Source organism: Rhincodon typus, chromosome 32, assembly GCF_021869965.1.
Source record: "Rhincodon typus isolate 14 chromosome 32, sRhiTyp1.1, whole genome shotgun sequence".
Taxonomy (NCBI): Eukaryota; Metazoa; Chordata; class Chondrichthyes; order Orectolobiformes; family Rhincodontidae; genus Rhincodon; species Rhincodon typus.
In genome coordinates, this window is record NC_063363.1 from 7,694,215 (window position 1) to 7,720,744 (window position 26,530).

The 26,530-nt window shown below is 42.7% G+C and overlaps 1 protein-coding gene across 7 annotated transcripts in view; it reads left to right on the forward strand.

Annotated features, from left to right (window-relative positions):
- The window catches only part of rnf214 (ring finger protein 214), a 60,154-nt gene that overhangs the window by 14,794 nt on the left and 18,830 nt on the right, over positions 1 to 26,530 (forward strand). For 4 of the 7 annotated variants that reach the window (XM_048615498.1, XM_048615501.1, XM_048615499.1 and 1 more), the window contains exons 3-11: positions 3,555 to 3,705; positions 6,062 to 6,572; positions 8,291 to 8,350; positions 10,386 to 10,526; positions 14,004 to 14,143; positions 21,950 to 22,018; positions 23,817 to 23,913; positions 25,292 to 25,380; positions 26,036 to 26,117. In XM_048615498.1, coding sequence (XP_048471455.1) covers positions 3,555 to 3,705; positions 6,062 to 6,572; positions 8,291 to 8,350; positions 10,386 to 10,526; positions 14,004 to 14,143; positions 21,950 to 22,018; positions 23,817 to 23,913; positions 25,292 to 25,380; positions 26,036 to 26,117 — 1,340 coding nt within the window. Of the gene's footprint in view, positions 1 to 994; positions 1,103 to 3,554; positions 3,706 to 6,061; positions 6,573 to 8,290; positions 8,351 to 10,385; positions 10,527 to 14,003; positions 14,144 to 21,949; positions 22,019 to 23,816; positions 23,914 to 25,291; positions 25,381 to 26,035; positions 26,118 to 26,530 lie in introns of those variants that run through there. The other 3 variants (XM_048615502.1, XM_048615504.1, XM_048615505.1) reach the window with 2 other exon arrangements.

Genomic DNA, 26,530 nt, shown 5'->3' on the forward strand with positions numbered 1-26,530 from the left:
ACACACAGACACACACATTTTCTCTCTCACACGCATACAGACACGCACATTCACGTTCTCTGTCTCTGACACACACTTGCCCTCTCTCATGTATACAGACTTTCTCTCTCTCTCACACTCTCTCACATACGCACTCTCCACTTTTCTCAAACACTTGTTCTCTGACTCTTCTATACACACCCACACTTTCTCTCTCACAAACACTCTCTTTCTCTCTCACATTTACACATGCTCTGTCTCTCTCTCACACACACACACTCGCGCCTACAGTCACTCACGCATACTCTCACTCACGCGCACACTCTCTCTCACGTGTGTACACACAGGCACACACGCTCTCTCTCACATGTACACTGTCTTTCTCATGTGCACACACTCTCATGCACCCACACACTCTCTCTCTCACTCGCACACAATCTCACGCATGCAATCTCTCTCTCACACATGCGCACTCTCTGTCTCTCACATGTGCACACACTCTCACGCACACACTGCCTCTCATGCACTCTCTTTCTCACACACTGTCTCATGCACACACACATATTCTGTCTCACGTAATGTCACAAACACACACACACACTGTCTCACATGCAAACTCTCACACATTGTCTCTCTCTCACACACATTCTCTCTCTCTTTCTGTCACACAGTCTCTCTCTCTCTCTCTCTCTCTCACACACACACAAACACACACAGCCTCTCTCACACACTGACTAAGACTTTGCTCAATAATGCCTTCTCCCTTTCCAGTGTGTCAGGAAGCTCATACAACATGAAACTGACTGGATCTGGGAGGAAATTGCATCACAATATGCCCGGAAGATAAAATCAGTGAAACTGGCGAATGACACACGCTGGTCTAACTTGTGTATCTCAAAGTGCAACTCAGTACATTCATTTCCAAGTATTGCAGTTGTTTTATTGGTCTTCCCTTCTTGTGGAACAGCCCACCAGATCTCTAAAGCCGTTTCATTATTGGCCACAATCCAGGGCAGTTTTAGTAGAACCTCTGCTGCTGTGCCAATGAGTCCTGTTGTTGCTGCATGGTAATTCTGTGTTTCTGTGTGTATAGCACTGACGTCCCTGGAGACCAGAGACCCTGGTAGGTTGAAAAGAGAATGGTTTATGATTAAAAAGAGATTTTTTGTTTCTGGTGCTTTATATACTGTTTGATTAGTGAAGTCTGTGGAAAGGAGGCACAGTTTTTTCTTCCAGTCATATATAAACCCAAATTAAGTGCAAGGTTTGTGCTGAAACTTTTATGCTTTCTTTCAGTCTCAGTGTTAGTAACACTGGGGCTTTGTTCAACGTAGGAAGTGAGTGTTGATGAGTTTCAGAAATCTGTCTTCGTGTTTTATTTGAAATTTTGTTTCTGTTCTCCAGCCCTGGAAGGAAACGTGTAGTAATTAAGGTTTTGTGAGGAATGTGCATTTATGTAGCATCTTTCCTGACCTTTGGTTTGTCCCAAAGCTCTGTGCAGCCAATGAAATACTTTTGAAGTGTACTTTCCGTTGTACTGTAAGAGGCTGAGGGAGTTAATTAGCTCAGTTGGCTGGACGGCCGGTTTGCACCGCTAACAGCATGGGTTCAATTCCCACACTGGCTGAGGTTACCAAGTAGGACCTACATTTCTCATCCCCTCCCCTCACATGAGGCACAGTGACCCTGAGGTTCAACCACCTCCAGTCATCTCTTTCTAATGACAGAGCAGCCCTATGATTCTCTGAGACTATGGCAGCTACAATCGCTATGTACTGTCGGAAATGTAGCAACCAATTTATACACAGCAAGCTCCCACATTGTGAAAATGACCAGATAATCTATTATTATAATGTTTGTTCAGGGATAAATATTGGCCACAGCAGCTGGGGAAAATACCTCTTATGTGCAATGGGATCTTTTATGTTCACCATGGGACAGGATGGGGCCTCAGTTGAATGATGGAACTGCTGAAAGTGTAGCACCCCCTCGGTGCTGGACTGTCAGCTGAGACTTTTTTTTTAAGGTGATAGTTTGAGAAAGTTTCTTTCTGGACTGAGGTGAGGAGGGATCTCTTCCTTCATTCAGAGTTGGGAGTGTTAGGAATTTCACACTAACAGGACAACGTGCCCTGTAAGCTACTCGGAGGTCCCACCCACAACGTTTGGTGTGACATTCAGTTCTAGAAACCACTGTCGTGCACAGACCTCAGAGCTCCACGCGACAGAATAAAATAATTGAAGGGAACGTAGCTAGCAGACTCTCGGCTGTGGAGTACATCGAAGGGAGCTGAGCAAGATTTTGATTGGGTTTGATTTATTATAGTCACATGTACCACGGTACAGTGAAAAGTTTTGTTTTTGAATGCAGTACAGGCAGACCATACCATATAAAGAACATAGGATGATAGAACAGAGCGAGGAATACAAAGTTACAGCTGCAAAGAAAGTGTGCAAAAAGCAAGATCAACGTTAGATTTGAAATTCTCTTGGTATCCAAGAATCACAGATGGCACAGAAATGTAGATTATGTTTATTGTACGAAGCCATGACCTTACTGAGGGCAGGAGCAGGTGAGAGGGGCCGTGTAGCTATCTCCTGTTTCTATTGTCCTGAGTTCTTTTGTTTTTTTCCTTTCACCAGTTTTTAATGACATTGCCAAAGTGTGTTTAACATTGAAACATCATTAAGATTGTGATGAGATTTGAGTCGTGATTGAGACCAATTAATTTAAAGTTGCAACAGCTATCTATCGATGAAAGGTGTAACCAGAGATGTTCAAAAATTATGACGGGGTTAAGTAAGGAGAAAGTGGTACTAGTGGCAGAAGGATCAGTAACCAGGGGGCATGGATTTAAGATGATTGGCAGCAGAACCTGAGATGGCACAAGGAATCTTGTTTGCAGTCGGTGAGCTGCTGATCCTGATCTCGAATGCTGTACCAAAAAAGATAGTGGATGAAGATTCTACAGTGTCTGTCGAAAGGCAATAGAATGGCTTTATTCTGTGCTTGTACCATTTTATCATCTAGAGCAAGTGGTTTTGGAGTTACTATCAAGTGGACAATAGACACTTTGTCCTTCCCACTGCGCAATAATGAAGAGAGAAGAGAATCCTACTGTTAAATATTCTTTAACCAACACCTTCACGAATAACTGCAGGGTTTGTTCTTTGGTCTGAATGGCTGGAGTTATATTTTAGTATCCACTCTTGCGAAGTGAATGTCACTGACAAGGCCACTATTTGTTGCTGCATTGCCCTTTCAAAGGGGGTGTTGATCTATATGTTTGAATGGCAGCAGTCCATGAGTTCTATGGACATTTGTAGTGCTCTTAGGTAGCTGGCACAATTTGACCCCATGACAGTGAAGAAATGGCACTTAAAGTTGCAATTCAGGATAGTGTGCGGCTTAGCAGCGAAGTCATAGCTGGCTGATTTTTCTACACAAACAAAGTCCAAGAGATGTGGAGGAACGTCAATAAAACGTGTCGTTTTCAAGGGACGGTGACTTAAAATTTGTGAAGTTTCTGCAGCCTGCATTTTAAAACAAAATCTCATTCTGTTGTCAACATATAGGGCCTGTGGAAGTCATGGATTTAGAGGAAAATTCCAAGATAACATCTGCCAACCCATTCCCAGAGACCACATGTGCTGACTCGTTGTCAGAGATTACTGGGCAAGTTACAATGGTGGAGCGTGATACAGAACTTACAGGTCCTGCTATAAGGTAATCCATTAGCGTTTTCCTATATGTAGATCAGGGTAGCAGTGAAGATTGCTCATATTTATACTTTGCCCCTTTCTAATCTTGTTTCATTAAGCGAGTGTGGATACCACTAGAAAACCAGCATATGTTGCCCTGCCCAATCACTCACATACTGAGATAGTAGGAACTGCAGATGCTGGAGAATCCGAGACAACAAGGTGTAGAGCTGGATGAACACAGCAGGCCAAGCAGCATCATAGGAGCAGAAAGGCTGACGTTTCGTGCCTAGACCCTTCATCAGAAAACATTTCGGGCCTAGACCCTTCATCAGAAAACTGCATCAGAAAATTTTCTGATGAAGGGTCTAGGCCCGAAACGTCAACCTTTCTGCTCCTATGATGCTGCTTGGCCTGCTGTGTTCATCCAGCCCTGCACCTTGTTGACTCACATACTGAGTGGGCTTCATGAAATAGTGTGTTCTAGCTATTTGTAGACAACACAACAGAGTAGGTTGTGAGGCCTTTTCAAAGGGGAGTTGATCCTGCAATGTGACTGCACACCCAAAACATAGAGATCTAATTAGGTATGTTTGACAGGTTTCTTCCCTAAAGGACGTTTCGCAAACCAGATGAGTTTTTACAACAATCCAACAGTTACTTTTTTTTTCCCCCTTTTATTATTTCTTAGGATGTGTGGAGGTCAGATAGCTCAGTTGACTGGACAGCTGCTTGGTGATGACAGTAGTATGGGTTCAGTTCCCACACCCACTGATGTCTCCATGATGGGCTTTCCTTCTCAACCTCTCTCTCCTCGCCTGAGGCAAGTGACCCTCAGTTTAAACTCACCACCAGTTGTCTCTCTCTAATGAGAGAGCATCCCTATAGTCCACTGGGACTGTGGCGTCTTTGCCTTGAGTCGTGGAGTCATATAGCACGGAAACAGATCCTTCGGTCCAACCAGTCCATGCTGACCATAATCCCAAACTAAACTAGTTCTACCTGCCTGTGCTTGGCCCATATTCCACCAAACATTTCTTATACATGTACTTATCCAAACATCTTTTAAACATCATAACTGCATTCGCTTTGTAATTGTACTCGCATCTCTCACTTCCTCTGGCAGTTCATTCTACACATGATCCACCCTATGTGAAAAGAAGTTGCCCTCTAGTCTTGGAGTGCCCCACCCTAGAGAAAAGACACCTGCTGTTCACTTGATCTATACCCCTCATGATTTTATAAACCTCTACAAGATCACGTCTGAGCCTCCTACACTCCAGCAAAAAAAAGTCCCAGCCTATCCAGCCTCTCATTATAATTCAAACCCTACAATCCCAGCAACATCCTGGTAAATCTCTTCTGAACCCTCTCCAGCTTAATAATATCCTTTGTGTAACAGGATGACGAGAACTGGACATAGTATTCCAGAAGATGCCTCACCAATGTCCTGTACAACCTCAACATGATGTCCCAATTCCTATACTCAAAGGACTGAGCATTGAAGGCAAGCGTACTAAACGCTTTCTTAACCATCCTGTCTACCTGTGATGCATACTTCAAAGAATTATGTGCCTGAACCCCCTAGGTCTTTCTGTGAGATGTGGGCATCGTTAGCAAGGCCAGCACTTAATGCCCATCCCTAACTGCCTTTGAACCACATGGCTACCTAAACTATCTCAATGGCTAGTTAAGAATCACCCACCTTGCTGTGCGTCTGGATTCACATGCAGACCAGACTGGGTAGGGCCAGCAGGTCTTGAAGTTGGCAGGGGTTCAATCCGAGATTCTTGTTCCACACACAGACCAGAAAATTCCCTGTTTTCTGGGAGTCCACCATCTCCAATACCTCCTCACCCAAACCTGGCACTACGGTTAAGATATGAAATACCGATTATTGTCAGTGTGAAGTTTTTTTGAAGGACCTGGATCAAGGTAGAAGTGCTTTTCCCTCCATGCTTACAGAGAAAGATTTCGATCGCTCTAAGTGCAGTATACATAAAGCAGGTGACTCCTAACCCTTACCCCTTACTAAAATGTGTTAATCAGCATGTTTGATTTCCTGGAACTGATGATCCCAGCGGCTGCTGGATAACACAGAGTCTACCGTGAAGCAAGTAAATTTTGTTAATTTTATTGCCTTGCTGAAAGTGGGGACCCTTGGTCAGAAGTGAAAATAAGTGTACTGTCTACGTTCAAGTTATTTTACTGACTCATCATGGGAGGGAAGTGCTTGTTTCCTTTTGAACTGTAGATCAATGTTCCACTTTAATTGATACTGACACTTTAAACAATATTTAAGAGATTAGAACGTATGAGTTACAAATTATGCATATATTTTTGTCTCTCCTTTGCCACCCGCCTCCCCTCCCACCCCAAAGTGATTCGAACCTGCCTTTGTCTGATCAACACTCCACTCCTGCGACCACTTCACAGTGTCCTGGATTACTCGCTCAGGACTATGATGATATCTATCAGTCAGACCCAGAAAACAGAGACGAGGAGGAAGTTGTCGATTATTTCCCAGATGTAATGGGTGCCCCTACAGTAAGCAGAGTGATTGATGGAGTTCAGCATTCAGTACCCTATATTGATTATAGAGACACCTTACATCCTTATGTGCCAAGCTATATTGAAGAGTGCTGGCTGACTGATACACCTGAGGGACAGTACCAAAAAGTTCTTCTTCATGAATCATTACAGTGTACAGAGCCAACTGCTGGTTATGGGGAAAATAGAGAGAAATGGAGTACTGGGGAGACAGTACCAACTAGTGAAGAGATTATGCTAAAAACGCTGTATAAAGAGGAACCAAGTGAAGACCTGGATACAGAGCACAACAGCTTGAAGCAAGTCCCAACATTGAGGTCTTTCACAGATTCTGCAGTGCAGGTAAGTCTAAGCCAGAATATATACGGGTAATAGACGTGTCATATTTATCATTATGAGTCAGAATATTATGGGTTCAAGTCTCACTCTCTTGCTTTGGAAACCAAGTCTAGGCTGACACTCCTGTTGCAATTGTGAGGGAGTGCTGCACAGTCAGAGGTGCCCTTTGTTGAATGTGAATCCCTCAGTATTGAGACAGCTCTTACCAAAGCCACAAATGCCATCTGCAGAGACTGTGAAGAAGGTAAACTTTTGCTGCTCTTCCTTCTCAACCTGTCAGCACCTTTTGACGAGGGTGCTTGTACCAACTTCCTCTAACCTGTCCCCACTGGTGTGCCACTAGGGGGCACTGTTATTGCTGGGGCTGTTGGTGTGTAATTGTAACCAGAGAATCACCTTCTCCTGTTGCTCCCATGCCTTTACCTCTGGTGTCCCTGGAGGATCTATCCTTTCTCTGCTCCTCCTTCCCATCTACGCACTAGGCTTCATTGACATCATTAGTTTTCACATGATGACACACAGCTCTGTCTCACCACCAGTGTCTCATAATTTAGAAACAGTGGAAAGATCATCAGACTGTTTAACTAACATCCAGAACTGGATAAACAGAAATCTCCTCCAGTTAAAAATCGGGAAGACTGATACCCGCTCCAATTTCCATTGCCTGGCTTCTAACTCTAGCCCTTTCCATGGAAACAATCTTATATTAAACTAGTTATAACTGTGCCCAAGGTGATCTTCCAATCTCACATTTTAGCATTCGCTAAGACTTTCTGTTTCCACCTCAAACATCACCCCGTTTCAGTACATTGTTACTGTAAGTCTCCTTCGTGACTTCATTACCCATAGGCTTGACCATTCCAATATACTCCTGACTAGTCTTCCACATTCTACCCGTTGTGAACTCGATTATCCAAACTTCTGTTGCCCATTTCTTAACTTGCATCAAGTCCCATTCTTCTATTCCTTTTGTATTCATTTCAGTGACATTGGCTCCTGGTCAAGCAGCAATTTGATGTTAAAATTTTCAAATCTCTTCAAGGCTTTGTCCCTCCTATCTTTGTAATCACATCCAGCCCTACAGCCCCTCTGATAATTCTGCACTCTTCGACTTCTGGCCTCTGCAATTTTAATCACTCCATCTTTGGTCGCTAAGCTGTATACCTCTTTGCTTTGCTTTCCTCCTTCACAATCTGGATCCCGAGTTCTCCAGCAGGTTTTTAACAAATACGGTTTGAGGTATCATTTAAGCTTTTTTTTTAATGTACATAAATTATTTGATTTCTTTGACTGAAGTGGTGATCCAGAGCCCAAGGCTAATGCTGTGGGACATGGGTTCAACTCCTACAAGGACAGATGGTGAAATTTGAATTCCATAAAATCTGGACTTTTTTTTTTAAAAAGTTACCCCAATGGCAACTGTCTAACTATCAATTGTCATAAAAGGCAATGTGGTTCACTTATGTTCATTAGGGAAGGAAAGCTGCCATCCTTAATTGGTCTGGACTACATGACTCCAGACCCACAGCAAAGTGATTGACTCTTCACTACCCTCTGAAATGGATGAATAAGCCACTCAGTTCAAAGTTGCTAGTGATACCCCACCTTTTGTCTAAGACTGAAAAATACATAAATAAAACTTAGCTTCTACCTAAATGTTCTACAGCTGATTTATAAATCTGCTCAAAACTGGAACCTAAGTGATTTGTTTCTTGTTGCAGACAGACTGTGTTACTGTAGATGCAGAAGTCGGTACAGACAAAGATATTGAAAAGTACATGGTAAGTGCACTGCTAATTCAGTAGCTGTTAACTACTGAGTCCCCAGATTCAATAATCCCTCTTTGTTCAGTCCTGCACTGTCCAGGGATCAGTTAAAGTTCTTAAAGCATTCAAATAGTTCATGGATGAGCTTGCCCAAGTCTCTGAGGTTTTGGAGTAGATTTGTAGTTCGGTTGTGGGTGTTGAGGTTGGTTGGCTTGCTGAGTTGGTTTCTTGTTTTGCAGACGTTTCGTTACCATGCTGGGTAACATCCTCAGTGCAGCCTCCGATGAAGCGTCGCTGTGTTTTCCCGCATGGTTTTTAAACTCTGGGGTCCGTTGAGCTGGATTGCCTCGCTTCCGGTTTTCCTTCGTAGTGGAACGTACATGGGGTTGAGTTCAATGTGTTTATTAATAGCATGCTTTGTGGAGTGCCATGCTTCTAGGAATTTTCGTGCTTGTCTCTGCCTAGCCTGTCCCAGGATCTTGGTGTTGTCCCAGTCGAATTGGTGGCTCTCCTTGTCCATGCGGATTGAGATGAGTGAGTATTGGTCACGTCTTTTTGTAGCCAGTTGGTGTTCATGTACTTTTGTTGTAAGTTTCCTTCCTGTTTGTGCGATGTAGTGTTTCTTGCAGTCTCTGCGGGGGATCTTGTAGATGACATTGGGCCTGTCCATGGTAGGGAGTGGGTCCTTAGTTCGGGTGAGCGGTTGTCGTAGGGTTGACGTGGGCTTGTGTGCCACTCTGATGCCCAGCGGTCATAGGAGTCTTGTGCTGAGTTCTGACATGTTTCTGATACAGGGTAGTGTGATGAGTGTGTTGGGGCGTGTACTCTCTTTCTGATGCAGTTCGGGTAGGCATCTTCTGACCCAATTCTTTGGATATCCATTATCCTTGAAAACCTGGAAGAGGAATTCCTCTTCCTCTTGGCGTTGCTCCGTGTTGCTGCAGTGTGTTGTTGCCCTTTTTTCTTTAGCAACACGGAATGCACACAAGCCCACGTCAACCCTACGACAACCGCTCACCCGAACTAACGACCCACTCCCTACCACGGACAGGCCCAATGTCATCTACAAGATCCCCCGCAGAGACTGCGAGAAACATTACATTGCACAAACAGGAAGGAAACTTACAACAAAAGTACATGAACACCAACTGGCTACAAAAAGACGTGACCAATACTCACTCATCTCAATCCACATGGACAAGGAGAGCCACCAATTCGACTGGGACAACACCAAGATCCTGGGACAGGCTAGGCAGAGACAAGCACGAAAGTTCCTAGAAGCATGGCACTCCACGAAGCATGCTATTAATAAACACATTGAACTCGACCCCATTTACATTCCACTACGAAGGAAAACCGGAAGCGAGGCAATCCAGCTCAACGGACCCCAGAGTTTAAAAACCAGGCGGGAAAACACACCGACGCTTCGGATGTTACCAAGCATGGTAATGAAACGTCTGCTAAACAAGAAACCAGTTCGGCGAGCCAGCCAACCTCAACAACCTTGCCCAAGTCCACTCATTCCTTGGACAAGTGATTTTCTCAGGTTGATGGTTAGTTATGACGGAAATCAGCATTTTCACATCTTCTGGAGTTGTGCTATTTTTAAAAATCAGGAATTGGTATATTTAGATTTTTTAAAGATTTTAGATTTTTATTGTCACGTGTACTGAGGTACAGAAGTACAGGGAAACATGTATAATGTCGCCAACACACAGCACCATCTTAGGTACAAAATTACCTCGGTACAAATAACTTAGGTACATAGTAGTAAGAGAAACAGAGTTAAAAAGTTCAGCATTACTTTCATAGAATAATTAGAAAAATAAAGAAATGAGGTAATAATTAACATTAAAGTCCTTCTTAATTTAAAATAGAAAAATAAAGGAATTAAAAGTTCAGCACAAAAGTACAAAGTTATCCTCAATTTTGTCTTTGGGCGACCTATTTGTACCAATCTGTAGTTTCTAGTAGTGAATAGTGGTACAAATGTAGCAGGAAGGATTCACTCTGTGTACAGTCTTAATCTGACATTGTCGGACTGTTTCAGAATGAAGTGACAGCTGAACGGGAGATTTTGAAGGAGAGATACCAGGAAGTGTTGGATCGACAGATACAGATGGAGAATCAGCTCCAGGTCAAAGTTCGACAGCTTCAACAACGACAGGAAGAAGAGGAGAATATTTACCAGGTAAAATGTGATGTGGAAAAAATGGCTTCAATTAAGTAAGCCTTCCATGATTTCAGGACATCCCAGAACATTTTGCAGCCAATTAAGCACTTTATTGACACAGTCACTGCAGGGTAGGAAATGTAGCCACCAATTTGCGCACCACAAGCTCCCACAAATTACAACATGATAATGATCTGTTTGACTTTTAGAGATATTGGTTAAGGAATAAATATTGGTCCCAGGACAATAAAGAAAAATAATTTATCTTCTATTGAATTTTGTTGAGGTGAGTTACTCTCCAGGTTTAGAAGGCTGTAGGCAAATTCCATGTTAGTTTTCGAGAATGTAACATAGGCACTGACTTGATTTCCATGTTTGCTTACTTACTGGAATTATTGAACACTTTAAACTATGCCATTGCATGAAGTATGTTAAAGATGTTTTGTTCAGATTACTATATAATTGAGATTTTTGCAATCGACTAAAGTCATTCCAGCTTCAGCAAATAAGAGGGAGGCAAATGGAATGCTGGCCGTTATTTCAAAGGAAATGGGTCCCTTTTCAAATGAAAGATTTACTGGCATTGGAGACAGTCCAGAAAAGGTTCACTTGGCTGATCCCAGAATGGAGGGGCTGTCTTATGAGGAAAGGTTGAGTAGATTTAGGCCTGTACTTGTTGGAATATAAAGGAATGAGAAGTGACTTTATTGAAACATATAAAATTCTTAAATGACTTGAAGGTAAATGCGAAGTGTCTAGGATCAGAGGGTATAATCTCAGAATGAGGGGTCACATATTTAAGACTGAGATGAGGAGGAATTTCTTCTGTGAGGGTTGTGAATCTGTGGAATTCTTTACCACAGAGGACTGTTGAGGCTGGGACATCCAGTGTATTCAAGGCTGAGATCGATTTTTAATCAGTAAGGGAATCAAGGGTTATGGGGAAAAGGCAGACAAGTGGTGTTGGAGATGATCAGAATATGCCATGACCTCAATGAATGATGGAGCAAACTCAGTGGGCTGAATGGCCTGCTTCTGTTCCTGTGTCTTACAGGAAAGCTGTCAGTGGCTGGAATCATACCAGGTGCAAAGACATCTTCGACAGCCCAACCTCCTGCCACCTAGAAGGACCATGGCAATAGGTGGACAGGAACAAATTGCCATCCCAGTGACTCACCATCCTGACTTGGCCATTCCTTCACTATCGTTTGGTCAAAATCTTGCAACAGCAGCGCTGTGTGAATGCCTCCACTCTATAGGCTAGTGGCATTCAAGAAGCCACTACCACTTACTTGTGGGTGAATGAGGAAACACTGTAACTGCTGCCCTTGCTAGTAACAATCTTATCCAGGGAATGAATCTTTAAAATGTTGCATAGATTTTTGTGAAAGTGAAGCTTAGCATGGATTAAAAACTCCTTCCTGTCTATACAAGTAAACAACAAGTATTTGTGATATCAGTCATGCAGTGTTCACCCTGTTCCCTGGCCAACATCTCTGTCTCAGGCCTGCTGTAGTGCTCCAGTGAAGCTCAGCGCAAGCTGGAAGAACAGCACTTCATTTTTCTGTTGGGGACCCTGCAGCCTTTGGGTCACAATATCAAGTTCAAACATTTTAGAGTCTGAACACATTCTCCCGTGTCCTTACCCCAACCCCAACACACCAGGCCTCGTCATCACGAGGCTGCAACCACAAACAATCCAGTGTTAGCCCTGAATGGTCCCATTAGCAGCTATTGATTCTCCCAGACCGACCTTACATATTCCTTTGTCTGTCCAACTGTTGTTCTCTCTCTCTTGGCTCCATATCCACCTAATGTTTACCCCATCCTTAGCACATATACCAACCTTTTCCTAGAGATAGTCAGTTCTGAAGAACGGTCACTGGACCTGAGACATTAACTCTGCTTTCTCTCCACACATGCTGCAAAGACCTGTTGAGTTTCTCCAGCAAATCCTGTTCATGTTTATGTAATGTTCAGATCCTCACCTGATAACATTTGAATTGCATTTAGAGCCAGAAGATAGTAATTGGCATTAAAGCAATAGTTTTCTGCCTTTTTTATCATGGCTGAGACGGTGTTAGCACAGAAACATTTTACATTTTTAAAAGATTGTTCACAGGATGGGGTTATCACTAGCTAGATCAGCATGTATTGCCCATCCCTAGTTGTCCCTTGAGAAGGGAAGGTGAGCTGCCTTTTTTGAACGTCTGCAAACCTTGGGGTGTACATAGGCCCCCAATCCCCTTAGGGAGGGAATTCTAGGATTTTGACCCAGTGAAGGAGCCCCAGTATATTTGCAAGTCAGGATGGTGAATGGCTCGGATGGGGATTTGTAGACGATGGTGTTCCCATCTATCTGCTGCCCTTGACCCCCTAGGTGTAGTCCCAAAGGACCGCTCTGTCATTACAGAGATGACTGGCATTGTATTTTTCCTAAAGGTCACCTTGCTTCAGATGAATCATAGAATCCCTACAGTGTGGAAGAAGACCATTTGGCCCATCGTGTCCACACCACCCCTCCAAAGAGTATCCTGCCCAGATCCACACCCTACCCTATTCCTATAACCCTGCGTTTCCCATGATTAATCCATCTAACCTACACATCCCTGGACGCCATGGGACAATTTAGCGTGGCCAATCCACCTAAACTGAACATCTTTGGACTGTGGGAGGAAACCAGAGCACCCAGAGGAAACCCACACAAACACAGAGAGAATGTGCAAACTCCACACAGACAGTCACCTGAGAGTGGAATCAAACTCAGGTCCTTAGTGCTGTGAGGCTGTAGTGCTAACCACTGAGACACTGTGTCGCCCTAAGACAATGAAAAGTTGAGGCCGTCATGGTGACTTTTTCTGGTTACATGAAATTAAAGACTTGCTGTTGGCATCACAAACCACCTGTCCAGCTAACCCGATAACTGCAGTGTTCATACAACATTAAGCAAATATCTCTTACAAAAGTTAAAAATAGTTAGCACTTAGCTTTTCTCTATTCAGCTATCTATTGAGCTTATTTCTTTCTCAGCTAATAAATGATGATGATCTTGTTGAGGTACTGATTGATGTTGTTGAGGCCAGATTGCACATTCTCGGGGTCAAAATAAAATAGGTACAAATGGGATGTTTCCAGACCCCTAGGACTGCAGAAGCATTTTGAGATTCTATCCAAAGTAGAAATGAATTATTAGAAAAGTGTCTGAGATTGATTCCATGTTGAAGCTGAATCAAAGTCACTGTTAGATGTGAAATGCCCACGGCTGTTAGTGCTGTCTGTAATGATAATTCTGTTCCTCTTGTCAAGCTCGATCACACTTTTTTCAAGTTTATTACGGATAATGCCTTCAGCATTTGCATTTCAAACTAAAATATTCTACGATGCAAAAAGAATTGCTAAAAATGAAACTTCTTTTGAGAAAAAATTTTAATTTTTGCACGACAGCCAAGTTTGAAAGATTGACGTGTATGATTTTTGTTTTACAAAACAATGCAGGATAATGTTAAGCAGGTTCAGGAGATGAAAGTAAAACTGGAAGAACTGAAGAAGAAATCTGAAAAGGAGAAGAAAGAGTTTGTTCAAAAAGAGGAAGAGTTGAAGAATGAAGTAACAAGGCTTTATGAAAATGGGAAACGGTACAACAAAGTATTTTTGCTGCTTTATTTTGGGAGATGTTGTTTTGCATAAGAGACCCCAAAGTGGGCGAACTTTGGTGTTGTTGTATGACAAATAATCTGGAGACTATATTCTGTACCATTGAGTGGGATCATGGCTGATTGGGTTTATTGAGCTCCATGTTTCTGTTTCGCAATACCCATGACTTTGAATCCCTTGTCTCAAAAATCTGCCTCACTCTGCCTGGAATAAATTCAATGACCAAGCCTCCTCCCTTATCTAGGGAAGAGAATTGGACAGTCTTAGCACTTCCTGAGGGAAAAAAAAACCTCCTCATCTCCATCTTAAAAGTGACATCTCTTATTGTTTATCTCATTTGCTGTCCCTGCAAACTTCTGTTTATCACGGAATTCTGCAATCTCTCTGCTTTAAATAATATGCTCTTTTCTGTTCTTCCTGCCAAAGTGGGCAAGTTCACATTTTCCCACATTTTACTTCATCTGCCAAACTTATTGACTTGAAGGGGCTGTTTGAACCCAGAACAGATGAGGGAAATGAGGTTGACTGTGTGTGAAAGAGAGAGAGAGAAGCAATGAAGTGCCAACTGATATTGGGTCCATGGGATGAGGAGATGGAAATGGCTGAAGTAAATTTTTTCATAATACAGATAAGTATGATTGTATGGGAGACCATGGTATTCTAGAACAGTTATTTCATTGTATCGTATTGGGTCAAAAAAGGGAGGAATCTCAGGGTTTAAATTTTATTTTGAGTCCTAAAAAAGTTAAAGTGAGGTGTTTCAGGCCATGGTAATGGATTTATTGAGCTAGACCTCTGATATTCTCCTCACTGTAATATTCTGTTATGTAGGGGGCAGGTTAGCTCAGTTGACTGGACACCTGGTTTGCAATACAAAATGACTCATGTGACAGGGTAGGTTCAATTCTAGAACTAGCTGGGGTCAACATGAAGGTCCTGCTTTATCAGCCTTGCCTGTTACCTGAGGCATAATGACCCTGAGGTTAAACTTCCACCAGTCACGTCTCTCTCTTTCTCTCGCTCCTACGAATGAGAGAGCAGCCTATGGTTCTCTGGCACTGTGGCAACTTTACTGTGATATGACGTCGCTGTTTTCAGGTCTTTGCAGCCTTCACTGCAGCCACGCTCAGTTCCTTCTGTTGTTGCCCTTTCTGAATTGGATTGTTCAAACAACAGAGACTAAGAGATTACCGTCTCCTTCTCGGTCTCCATTGGAATCTCCAGCCTGCCTCACAGTGGATTCACTGACTTTTCTTCATCCCTACGAGGCAGGCACCAAAATAGACATGACACTGAAATTTACACACTAGCTTTGAACCCTGGAAAGTTAATATCGCGATACCTGAGGTTGGGGGACGGGCGTGGGGGTGATCTCAACATCCAACAAACAAAATACAGGCAGATGTGGTCTATAGGTGCGAGTCTGGAAAAGTACAGCAGGTCAGGCAGCATCAGAGGAGCAGAAAGTCAGAAAGCAAGAAAGGTTTTGGCCCGAAACGTTGACTTTCCTGCTGCTCTGATGCTGTCCGACCTGCTGGGCTTTTCCAGCCTCACACCTATAGACTCTGGCTTCCAGCACCTGCAGTCCTTATTGTCTCCCATTGTCTCCAGGCCAATGTGGGTTTAGGTGAGGGCAGTGAGAGACCCACCTTGACCGAAACGATACCTCTATTTCTTCTCATTTTGGGCTTTCTCTGAGGTGGGAAGGGGCGTACACACCAGGCTGTTCCAGCAAAGAATGTTGCGAGGTTTAATACGATGGTAAGGTCTGACCTTTATGGCCTGCCCAATCTTTGACCGAACCACTGACAGTGGGTTTCCGGAGCCTCAGCGAACCCAGAATCTTTTTCCAAATGAGGATATAACGGATCCCAAAGGTGAGTACTTACCCCAAGGATCCAGTCTGAGAAACCCCGAGTTACAGGCTTCAATTAGGAAAAACATTAGGACGTGTAATTTCGGCAGTGTATGATTCCATCAAAAATGAGCTCTGGTCCATTTTGGTAGCTGGTTTCTGTTTGAAATGCCGAGTGCTTTGTGGCCAAGCGCCTTTGTCCATGTTTGTAAGAATTACAGAGGCATTCCTGTATCTCTGAGGCTTCATAATTACGGTAGTGGTTCGGAAATGCTTCTAGCTGCCTGTCAGACTGTGTCTAAAGCTTTTAAACCTTGCTCCAGTGTAAATATGCATTAAATGGTACTAAAGTGTAGTAGAAGGATCACCATGGGAGTATGATGACAAAGATAATTTGGCCTGACTCATTTCTTTCTTCCAGAAAACTATGAATGTTTCTTCTCCTAATAGGAATATCCAGCCGCTTCGTCAATGATTTCAGGGCTTTCTCCCTCACTCCTGCATTTGGATTTCTTTTCCACATATTGATATCTCTTTTTGCAGACATTTTTGCTGCAATGCTACAGGGCCTTGGTGAGACGACACCCTGGAGTGTGCAGTTCTGCTCTCCTTACATCAGGGGGAGAACACCAGAACTTCACTAAACTAATCCCTGGGATAGAGGGATTGTACAATAGGAAAAATGAACTAGACTGAGCATTATTCTCTGTGATATAGAGCTGCTGTCATTGGACCATACAAAATTCTTCTGGGACTCGACAAGGGAGAATCAGGAAGGACGTTTCCCTGGCTAGGAAGTCAAGAACCAGGAAACGCTGTCCAAGAATAAGGGGCAGCTTTAAGACTGAGAATGAGGAGAGCTTCTTCACTCCAGGGCAAGGGCGAGAATTGTTTGAATTCTCCACCCAGAGCCTCAGTTCTACACATTAAACTCACCAAGAGATATGGGGGCAGTGCAGGAAAATGTGCTTTGAAGTAGAACATCAGATCATTGATTTATGGATTGGGTTCAAAGGGCTGTAAGGCCTAATTCTGCTCCTATCCCTTATCTTCTTCTGGATTTGGAGAAGAATTTCCTAACATTGTTAGCCTGAAACAGAATCCTCTTCATATGTTTCTACATGTGCCCTTTGTTTTTTGTTTCCCTCTCAGAATCCTGCATTCTTCCTTCCCCTTGTTGGTGAAAGGGGTTTTTGTAACATGATGATGAACCCCCTCATCACAGGGCAAATGATTGACTGACTGTCTTTTTCTAATGGATGTGCGAGGCAGGGTCGGTGGGAGTGTGGGTGTTGGGAGGTTTAATGAGGCAACAGGGTGGGGCTGAGTGAAGAAAAGAGGGCGTTCAGATTTGGTATTGAGTCGCCCTTTAACATTCTTTAGATTAAGTCAGAAGTCACATGACGCCAGGTTATAGTCCAACAGGTTTATTTGAAATCACAAGCTTTTAGAGCACTGGTCCTTCATCAGGTTTTTTCACCTGACAAAAAGGAGCAGCGCTCTGAAAGCTTGTGATTTCAAATAAACCTGTTGGACTATAACCTGGTCTTGTGTGACTTCTGACCTTGTCCACCCCAGCACCTCCGCATCATCCTTTAGATAGAACGTGGCGGTCCAGCTAAGGTAGTGCATTATAAAAGATGCAAACAGGGGAAATAGGATGTTTCTTCCATGTTAACGTTTCTTTTGGCTGCCTGTATATACAGAAGTATAAGCAAGTCTCACGAATTTGAGGTTTTTTTGAAGAGATGACCAAGGAGATCAATGAAAGCAGAGCGGTAGACGCTGTCTACATGGACTTCAGCCAGGCCGTTAGCAAGGTTCCTCACGGTAGACTGGTTAGAAAGATTAGATCATATGGGACCCAGGGAGAGCTAGCCAATTGGATACAAAATTAGCTTGAAGTTAGGAGACAGAGAGTGATGGTAGAGAGTTGTTAATCAGACTGGAGACCTGTGACCAGCTTTGTGCTGCAAAGATCATTGCTGGCTCTACTGTTGTTCATCATTTATATAAACAGTTTGGATGAGAATATGTGTTAATAAGTTTGCAGATGACACTAAAATTGTGGTATAATGGACAGTGAAGAAGGTTATTGGAGAGTACAATGATCAACTGGGCCAATGGGCCGAGAAATTGCAGGTAGAGTTTAATTTAGCTAAATGCGAGGTGTTGTATTTTGGTAAGGCAAACCAGGGCAGGACCGATGCACTTAATCGTATGGCTCTGGGAAGTGTTGTTGAACATGGAGACCTAGGGGTGCACACACACAATTCCTTGAAAGTGATGCCACAGGTAGATAGGGTGGTGAAGAAGGTGTTTGGCATGCTTGCACTGAGTACAAGAGTTGGGGTGTCATTTTTTAGCTGTGCAAGACATTTGTAAGGCCACATATGAAGTACTCTGTACAATTCTGGTCACACTGCTATAGGAAGGCTGTTGTTACACTGGAAAGAGTGAAAAACAGATTTACAAGGATATTACCAAGACTGGAAGATTTTAGTTATAAGGAGAGGCTGTATAGACTGTGGTTATTTTCCCAGGAGGGTCGGAGGTTGAGGGGGCACATTTGGAGGTATGTAAAATCACGAGGGAGATGAATAGGGTGAATAGCCAAAGTCTTTTCCTCAGGGTAGGGGAATCCAAAGCTAGAGGGAATAGGTTTAAGGTAAGAGGGGAAAGGTTTAAAAAGGACCTGAGGGGCAACTTTTTCACACAGAGGATGGTGTGTATATGGAATGAGCTGCCTGAGAAAGTGGTAGAGGTGGGTACGACTACAACAGTTAAAAGAAATTTGGACAGGTACATGGTTGGGAAAGATTTAGAGGGATATAGACCAAACAAGTGGAACTAGTTCAGTCAGGAAACCTGCTCGGCATGGAAGCATTGGCCTATAGGGTCTGTATCCCTACTGTTTTACTCTGTGGCTCTAAGTGTTTGAAATTCCTGCTGGCAGTCCTTGCATCGAGTGCAGGCCAGTCAGACTCTATTTATTTTGGGCTTCTTTCCTGTTAGTTGTAAGACTGTTGTTTGGGATTGCAAGTCTCTTATAAACTTAATCATATGCTTAGTCAAGGGGCTGTTGCTTAAGAAAGTGAGTAACATGGTGTATGGGATCCTGGGTTTCATAGAATCACAGAATAGTTACAGCAGAGAAGGCCATTCAGCCCATCATGCCTACACGAGCATCGTTACCTGGTGCCAATCCCCTGCCTTTTCCCTATACTCCTGCATGCTATTTCCATCCAAATAATGCTTCAGTTGAACCTGCCTGCACCACATGTCCACCACACCCTAACTACACACTGTATGAAAAAGCTTTTTCTTGCATCACCCTTGCTCCTTTTGATTTCTTTTAAATCCACGCCCTCTTGTTCGCGTTCCTTTTATGAGTGTGAACAGCTTCTCCCATTGTAGTCGGTCCAGCCTGCTCCTGGTTTGGAAACCTGAATCAAATCTCCTCTCAGTCTCTTCTACTGTCCAGGGAAAACAGTGCCAACTTTTTCAATCTATTCTCGTCACTGAAGTTTCTCATCCCTAGAACCATTCTTGTAAATCGCTTCTGTACTCTTTCCAATGCAGTCACATTTTTCCAAAACGTGCTGCCCACAATTGTAGACAGTACTCCAGCTGAGGTCTAACAAGTGTCATATGAATTCAACATCATCTCTTTGCTCTTGAGCCCTATGCCTCTATTAGTAAAGTTGAGGACACTGGCTGCTTCATTAACTTCTCTCTCCACCTGTCCTGCCACTTTCAATGGTCTGTGCACGGGTCCTGTTCCTCCTACATCCCCTTTCGAGTTGTAAACATCAACTGCAGAAGCATTGAGTGGAAAAGCAAGGAGGTTATGGGTGATCCTTTATAAAACACTGTTTCCATCTCGAGTATCATGTGCTATTTTGAGAGCCACACTTTAGCAAGGTTGTGAAGACATTAGAGAAGGTGTACAAAAAGTTAACGGGAACATTTCTGGCAGTGAGAAACTTTAAATGGATAGATGAGGGGAGCTGGGTTTATTTTCCAAAACAAAATGTGGAGGTCAAGATTTTCAAAATCACAAAGAAAGGTTTCTCAACTGTAAAAAGCTTGAGAACTGGATGGCACAGATATGAAATAACGGGCAAAAATATCATCAGCTAATTAGGAAAGTTTTTCTCATGCAGTGGTTAATGCACTGTCTGAGATTGTGGGAGGCAGGTTCCTTGTTCTACTAATTCTTTGAGGGCATTTCTTGCAATTGTCCTTGAACTGAGGTACTGGACACATCATTTCAGAAGGCAGTAATTTACTTCAATCAATTGGTGTCGTTTTAATACTCATTAAAACTTATTCCTTGATATATTTCAGCAACATTGCTTCTTAAGAGGAATGTTCTAAAATACTTTGTTTGCGTTATACTGGCTCATAGGAGATTTTATATCCAATATTGTAAGAGATTAGTGTGCAGAACTCGAGGAATAAAGTATGTCACAGAACTATCAGATCTCTGATTGTGCTTAAAGCAGAAACTCTATCTGGTAATGACGACTGCCTAATTTTCAAACCCCAAAAATACTGGGAATTATGCAGTATGTGTCGTGACAGTGGCTTAACATTTAAGGGTCAAATGAAAAGAATATATTGGAAAATCATGTTTTCTAGTAGATAGTAATAACATTCATGACGAGTCAACCAGTTAAGATTTGCTGTGTCTGGAGTCACGTGTAAGTCAAACTGGGTAAGGGTGAAAGATTCCCTACCCTAAAAAGACATTAGTGAACCAGATGGGTTTTTATGACAATTGATGTTGGTTTCATGGCCACCATTCTGGATTTATTTAAATTTAAAATTCCACCATTTTCCCTGGCGGGGTTTCAATCCATGTTGCTAGAGCTTTGTACTTTGGTTTCTGGATTACAAGCCCACTACTGCACAACGTCTTTCCCCTTATTAAATCAATCAAAGTGAAATTGGATTTTACCTGATTCAGACGAATGGCCAGGGTGATTGGGAGAAAGCAGGAGACTGACACTTAGTAAATTGCTTGTTTGGAGAGTTGGTGAAGAGCAGCAACATTTTCACATAAAGGGTGGTGTATGTATGGAATGAGCTGCCAGAAGAAGTGGTGGAGACTGGAACAATTACAACATTTAAAAGGCGTCAGGATGAGGACATTAATAGGAAGGGTTTAGAAGGATTATAGGCCAAATGCTGGCTAATGGGACTAGATCAGTTTAGGATATCTGGTCAGCACAGATGAGTTGGACTGAACGATCTGTTTCTGTGCTGAATAACTATGACTTTATGACATGATGGCCTAAGTCTGAACTGCAACAATATCTAACTCTTGAAATGCTTTAAGAGGCAGGAGTTTTAGAGGGAATGTGAGGAAAAGCTTTTTCACCCAGAGGGTGGTGGCAACCTGGAACTCACTGCCTGTAACAATGGGAGAGGCGGAAACCCTCATAGCATTTAAGAAGTATTTAGCTGTGCACTTGTGATACCAAGGCATACAAGGCTACGGGCCAGAGCTGAGAAATGAGATTAGAATAGTTAAGTATTTTTTGTTTAACTGATGCAGACAGGATATGCTGAAGACCCATATTCTATACTGTAAATCCTTATGACTTGATGATGGATGTTTTAATAGAGGGTCGATTTCATGAGAATTTGTTTCTGTGACAACAGGGCAACACAGTAACTGATGAGAAATAATATGCATGCAGTGAGTTTTGCAATCTAAAGCCAGTTATTAGCTGAAATAACTTTTCACAGCTTAGAAAGATGACAATTGACTTCACTCTGTTCCTCCCTGCACGGATGTTGTCTGACCTGCTGAGTATTTCTAGTTTTATTCCAGATTAACTTTTGTCCTTATTTTTCAGTCTGACCCCTATCCATTCAATGTAATCTTTCTCTCGTCTCTCTCTCTCTCTCTCATTGTTTGTAGGCTGATGAAGGAGCAGGAAGAAAAGGGCAACCTGATTGCCATCCTGATCAGTGATCAATCAGACAAAAGGTAAGTCTTTGTTCTGAATGCTTTTCTTGACGTAGACAAGTTTTTTGAAGAAGTGACAAAGAAGTTTGATGAAGGCAGGGCAGTGGATGTTGTCTATATGGACTTCAGCAAGGCGTTCAACAAGGTTCCCCATGTAGACTGGTTAGCAAGTTTAGATTGCATGGAATCTAGGAGGGTCTTCTTCTGAAGAAGGGTCTAGGCCTGAAATGTCAGCCTTCCTGCTCCTCTGATGCTGCTCGGCCTGCTGTGTTCATCCAGCTCTACACCTTGTTATCTCAGATTCTCCAGCATCTGCAGTTCCTACTATCTCTGAAAAGATGTTCTAAAATACTTTGTTTGCATCACACCGGCTCATAGCAGATTTTATATCCAATACTGTAAGAGATTTGAGTGCAGAACTCAAGGGATAAAACATGTCACAGAACTATCAGAGCTCTGATTGTGTTCAAAACAGAAACTCTATCCTGTTATGACATGACTGCCTAATTTTCAAACCTCAGAATACTGGGAATTATGCAGTACTTGTCATGACAGTGGCTTAACATTTAAGGGTCAAATCAAAAGAATACACTGGAAAATCATATTTTCTTGTACATATTGATAACATTTATGGTGGATTTCCAGTATGTTTTGTTAGAATTTTAGACTTCTGTCATAATTATTTTTTATCTTTTTCAATTAAACTATTTGCCCAATGCAAATTTAATCTGCAGTATTAAGGGCTACTGTTAGTACAATGTTAGACATTAACCAAATAAGTAACCATTTGCATTTCCTCTGGTTCTGTAGTCTGGGATCATAAGTGAACAGTAGGCCAAGCCTCTGACAATGCTGCTCTCTGTTCAGCACAATAGGGATCGATCCTGAATTTCACCCATCTGTACATAAGAATAGGGATCGACCCTGAATTTCATCACTCTTTACATGAGAGCATGCAGTGCAGAAGGAGGTTGTTCAGCCCATCTTTCTTATGTTGGTACTTTCAGTTAGGGATCAATTGTTCATTCTTTTCCACCAAAATCCTGATTCTTTTGCTTTGCCTTTAGGTAAAAACATGTCTGAGCACCTGGAAGATGCAGTTTTAATAATTTTGCATTGGTATTTGCATAATTTCTTGAAGATGGCAGGGTATGTAGACAGAGCTGTTAATAAAGCATACAGTATTCCAGGCATCATTAATAGGGATATAGATTATAGGAGGAGGGAAGTTATGCTGGACCCAAACAGGACACTGGTTAGACCTCAGCTGGAGCACTGTGTACAGTTCTGGATATCACATTTTACAGAAGATGTGGACAAGTTGGAGACTGTGGTTTACTAAATGGTTCCAGGGATGAGAATCATCAGGTACAAGGATAGATTGGAGAAGTTGGGCCTGTTTTCCTTGCAGGGGAGATGGCTGAGGGGAGGTCTGATGAACGTTTTCAGATCACGAGGGGATTGGACAGAGTAGAAAGGGTAAATATTGTAAAAGGATCAAGAAGCAGAGGGCACAATTGTCTCGCAAAAGAAGCAAATGTGAGGTGAGAAAGGAACATTTTCACATAACAAGTAGTCTAAGTTTAGAATGTGTTGCCTGGAAATATAATGGAAATGTTTTCAACTGAGACATTCCAGAGGTCATTAGACGACTATTTAAACAGAAGCAATGTGGAGGGTTACAAGGTTGAGACAGGAGTTTGACATGAGGTCGAATTGCTCAGACAACAGGTGAAGACACGCTGCGTTGCATCAATTCTTGGAGGTTGACTTCAGCACACTTTTGAATTACAACTTGTGACTTGACTGGCCATTGCAGGGAGAAGTTAAATGAGGATTTGGCGAAACTGAGGCTCAAAAATCAGGACCTCAACAAGAAAGTCCTAGAAGAGACCGAGCGAGCCTTGAAAGCCGAGGTCAGTGCACTTTGCCTCAGACTATGTCGTGAAATTGGGGCAAGGGTTTTAGGGCTGGGGATAACGTTTTGGGTTGAGTGAGCCTCCCACAGAAAACCATCCCGAGGAAGGGTCACTGGATTTGAAACATTACCTCTGATTGCCCTCCACAGAGGCTGCCAGATCTGCTGTGCTTTTGCAGCAATTTCTGTTTTTCTCGGGTCTTCAGAGCCCTGTTATGAATGACAATGTTCCCTTATGGCCTGAACTAGGCAATTGAACTTTTCATATCTATGTTTTATCAATCCCGTAAAGGTTCCATTTACCAGCAATAAACCTATGTGTGATTTGTTAATCCTCTTTAGTTAACAAGGAATTGACATCCCCTTAAAGGGAGGTGATGGCCTGGTAGTGTTATCACTAAACTATCCGGAGTCCCAGGGTTTGGGACCCAGGTTTGAATCCTGCTGTGGCAGACAGTGGAATTTGAATTCAATTTTTAAAAAAAGGTCTGGAATTAAGAATTTAACAATGAAACCTTTTTTTGGAAAAAACCCATCTGGTTCACTAATGCCATTTAGGGAAGGAAACTGCCACCATTCTGGTCTGGCCTACATGTGACTCCAGAGCAATGTAGTTGACTCTTGACTACGTTCTGGGCAATTAAGGATGGACAATAAATGCTGGTCCAGCCAGTGACACCCACATCCCAAGGATGAAACAAAAGTTTCAGGTTCATGTGGTCCAGGCAGAAGAGTTTGCCTTAGAACATAAGCAGGAAGAGGCAGTTCAGCCCCTTGAGCTTGCTCCACCATTTAATATGATCATGGCTGATTTCACCTCAGCCTCAACTCCACTTCCCTGTCTGCTCCCCATAACCCTTTAACGTATTACTAACTAAAAATCTGTCTATCTCCTCCAAATTTATTCATTGGCCCGGCAGCTAATGCACCGGGGGGTAGTAAATGCCACAGATTCAAACGTCTTTGAGAGAAGCAATTCCTCTTCATCTCTGTAGGAGCACTGTCTAAATCTGCTTTAAGATTTGCTTATTAAAGTAGAATAATGATTACGTATGACTTCTCCACATCAGTGGGTGATCCACATTCACTTCAATAACTCTGCTGTTGTGTATTCTTCTTTGTAAGCCTTTGTAAAGTTTGCTCTCTGTGTTCTTTTGTCATCACTGGGTCAAGTCCCCCATCAAATTTCAACTGGAACTACCTTTATCACATGGACCACAGAAGTTCAGGAAAAAGGTCAATTACTGCCTTCAACTAGGGATGAACAATAAACACCGTCCATTCCAGTAACGCCCACGTCCTGACAATGGAGAATAAATAAAAATAACCTCGCCTTTATCTTCAGCGAATCATCATGAACGCTTCTGCTGTTGCAGGTTCAATCCCTGGAGAACAAGAGGGAGTTTGCAGTTATGATGCTGGACAAAGCAGCGAATGAAGCAGAACTACAGATTTGTAGCTTGAGGTCAGTGTCTAACTATTGCAAATCAACCTTTAATCTTGCTCAGCTAGACTTGCTGCTTTCTTATGAAATGACTGACACAAAACAAAATTCGAGGAATTCATTAGGCCTATGTTCCAGCAAATTCGAAAGAACTTGTTGCACAGACGAGCAAGTAGTTTGCTTTCGTCTGTGCCCTTGAATTCTTTTTATTTCACATTCAAGGTTTTGAAAATACTCTTTTGACAGTAACTGGACTGCAGAACAGTCTGAGATAGTAAGAACTGCCGATGCTGGAGTCAGAGATAACACAGTGTGGAGCTGGAGAAACATAGCAGGCCAGGCAGCATCAGAGGGGCAGGAAAATTGACATTTCAGGTTGGGACCTTTTTTCTAAAGAAGGGTCTCGACCCAAAATGTCAATTTTCCTGCTCCTCTGATGCTGCCTGGCCTGCTGTGCTCCTCCAGCCTCACACTGTGTTATATGCAGAACAGTCTGATTAGCTTTGTAGCACTTCAGGAAAGAAGTATTTCCTGAAATGCCTATTTCTTCAGCATAACCTGACTTTGTGTCTCCATTACTACATTATACAAGATGTATTTTATGTTGCACTGTCCTGTTTGCCCCGATGAGCAACAACCAGAAAAAACATTTGATTTATTTGTTTTGTTTGTTCAGCTCTGTTCCAGGAAGTTCAAGCCTGGTACATGATTGGCGGAGAAGGCTGCATGACATCCAGGTGCAAAAGGAGAATATAAAGGTAAGGTTCAGTGTAGTGGAGTGCGGTCTTGGAGCTGTAACACTGGCTAACAGGCCTAGTCCACACTGACAGTAAAACAATGAACTGTGGGTCTTCTTCGGTAAGTCCCCAGAGTGACGTAAGTTCCAGGCTGTACGGGAAACAGAAGCATTTCGAAACCACTGGACATCTGGAAGAGCTTTACAGACAGTGAAGTATTTCTGAAGTCTTGGCGCTGTTATAACATAGGAGGCACAGCGTTGTGCTGTGAGCATCTGGTTTTTGTGATATTGATTGAGGGATTAGTATTGACTCAGACTCCGGGGGTAACTCTTCAGAATAGTGCACCGACATCTTTCACACCCAACTGAGCTGAGGTTGGTACCTTATTGTATCAGCTCATCCATCACAAGGCACCTTTGACAGTGCAGCAC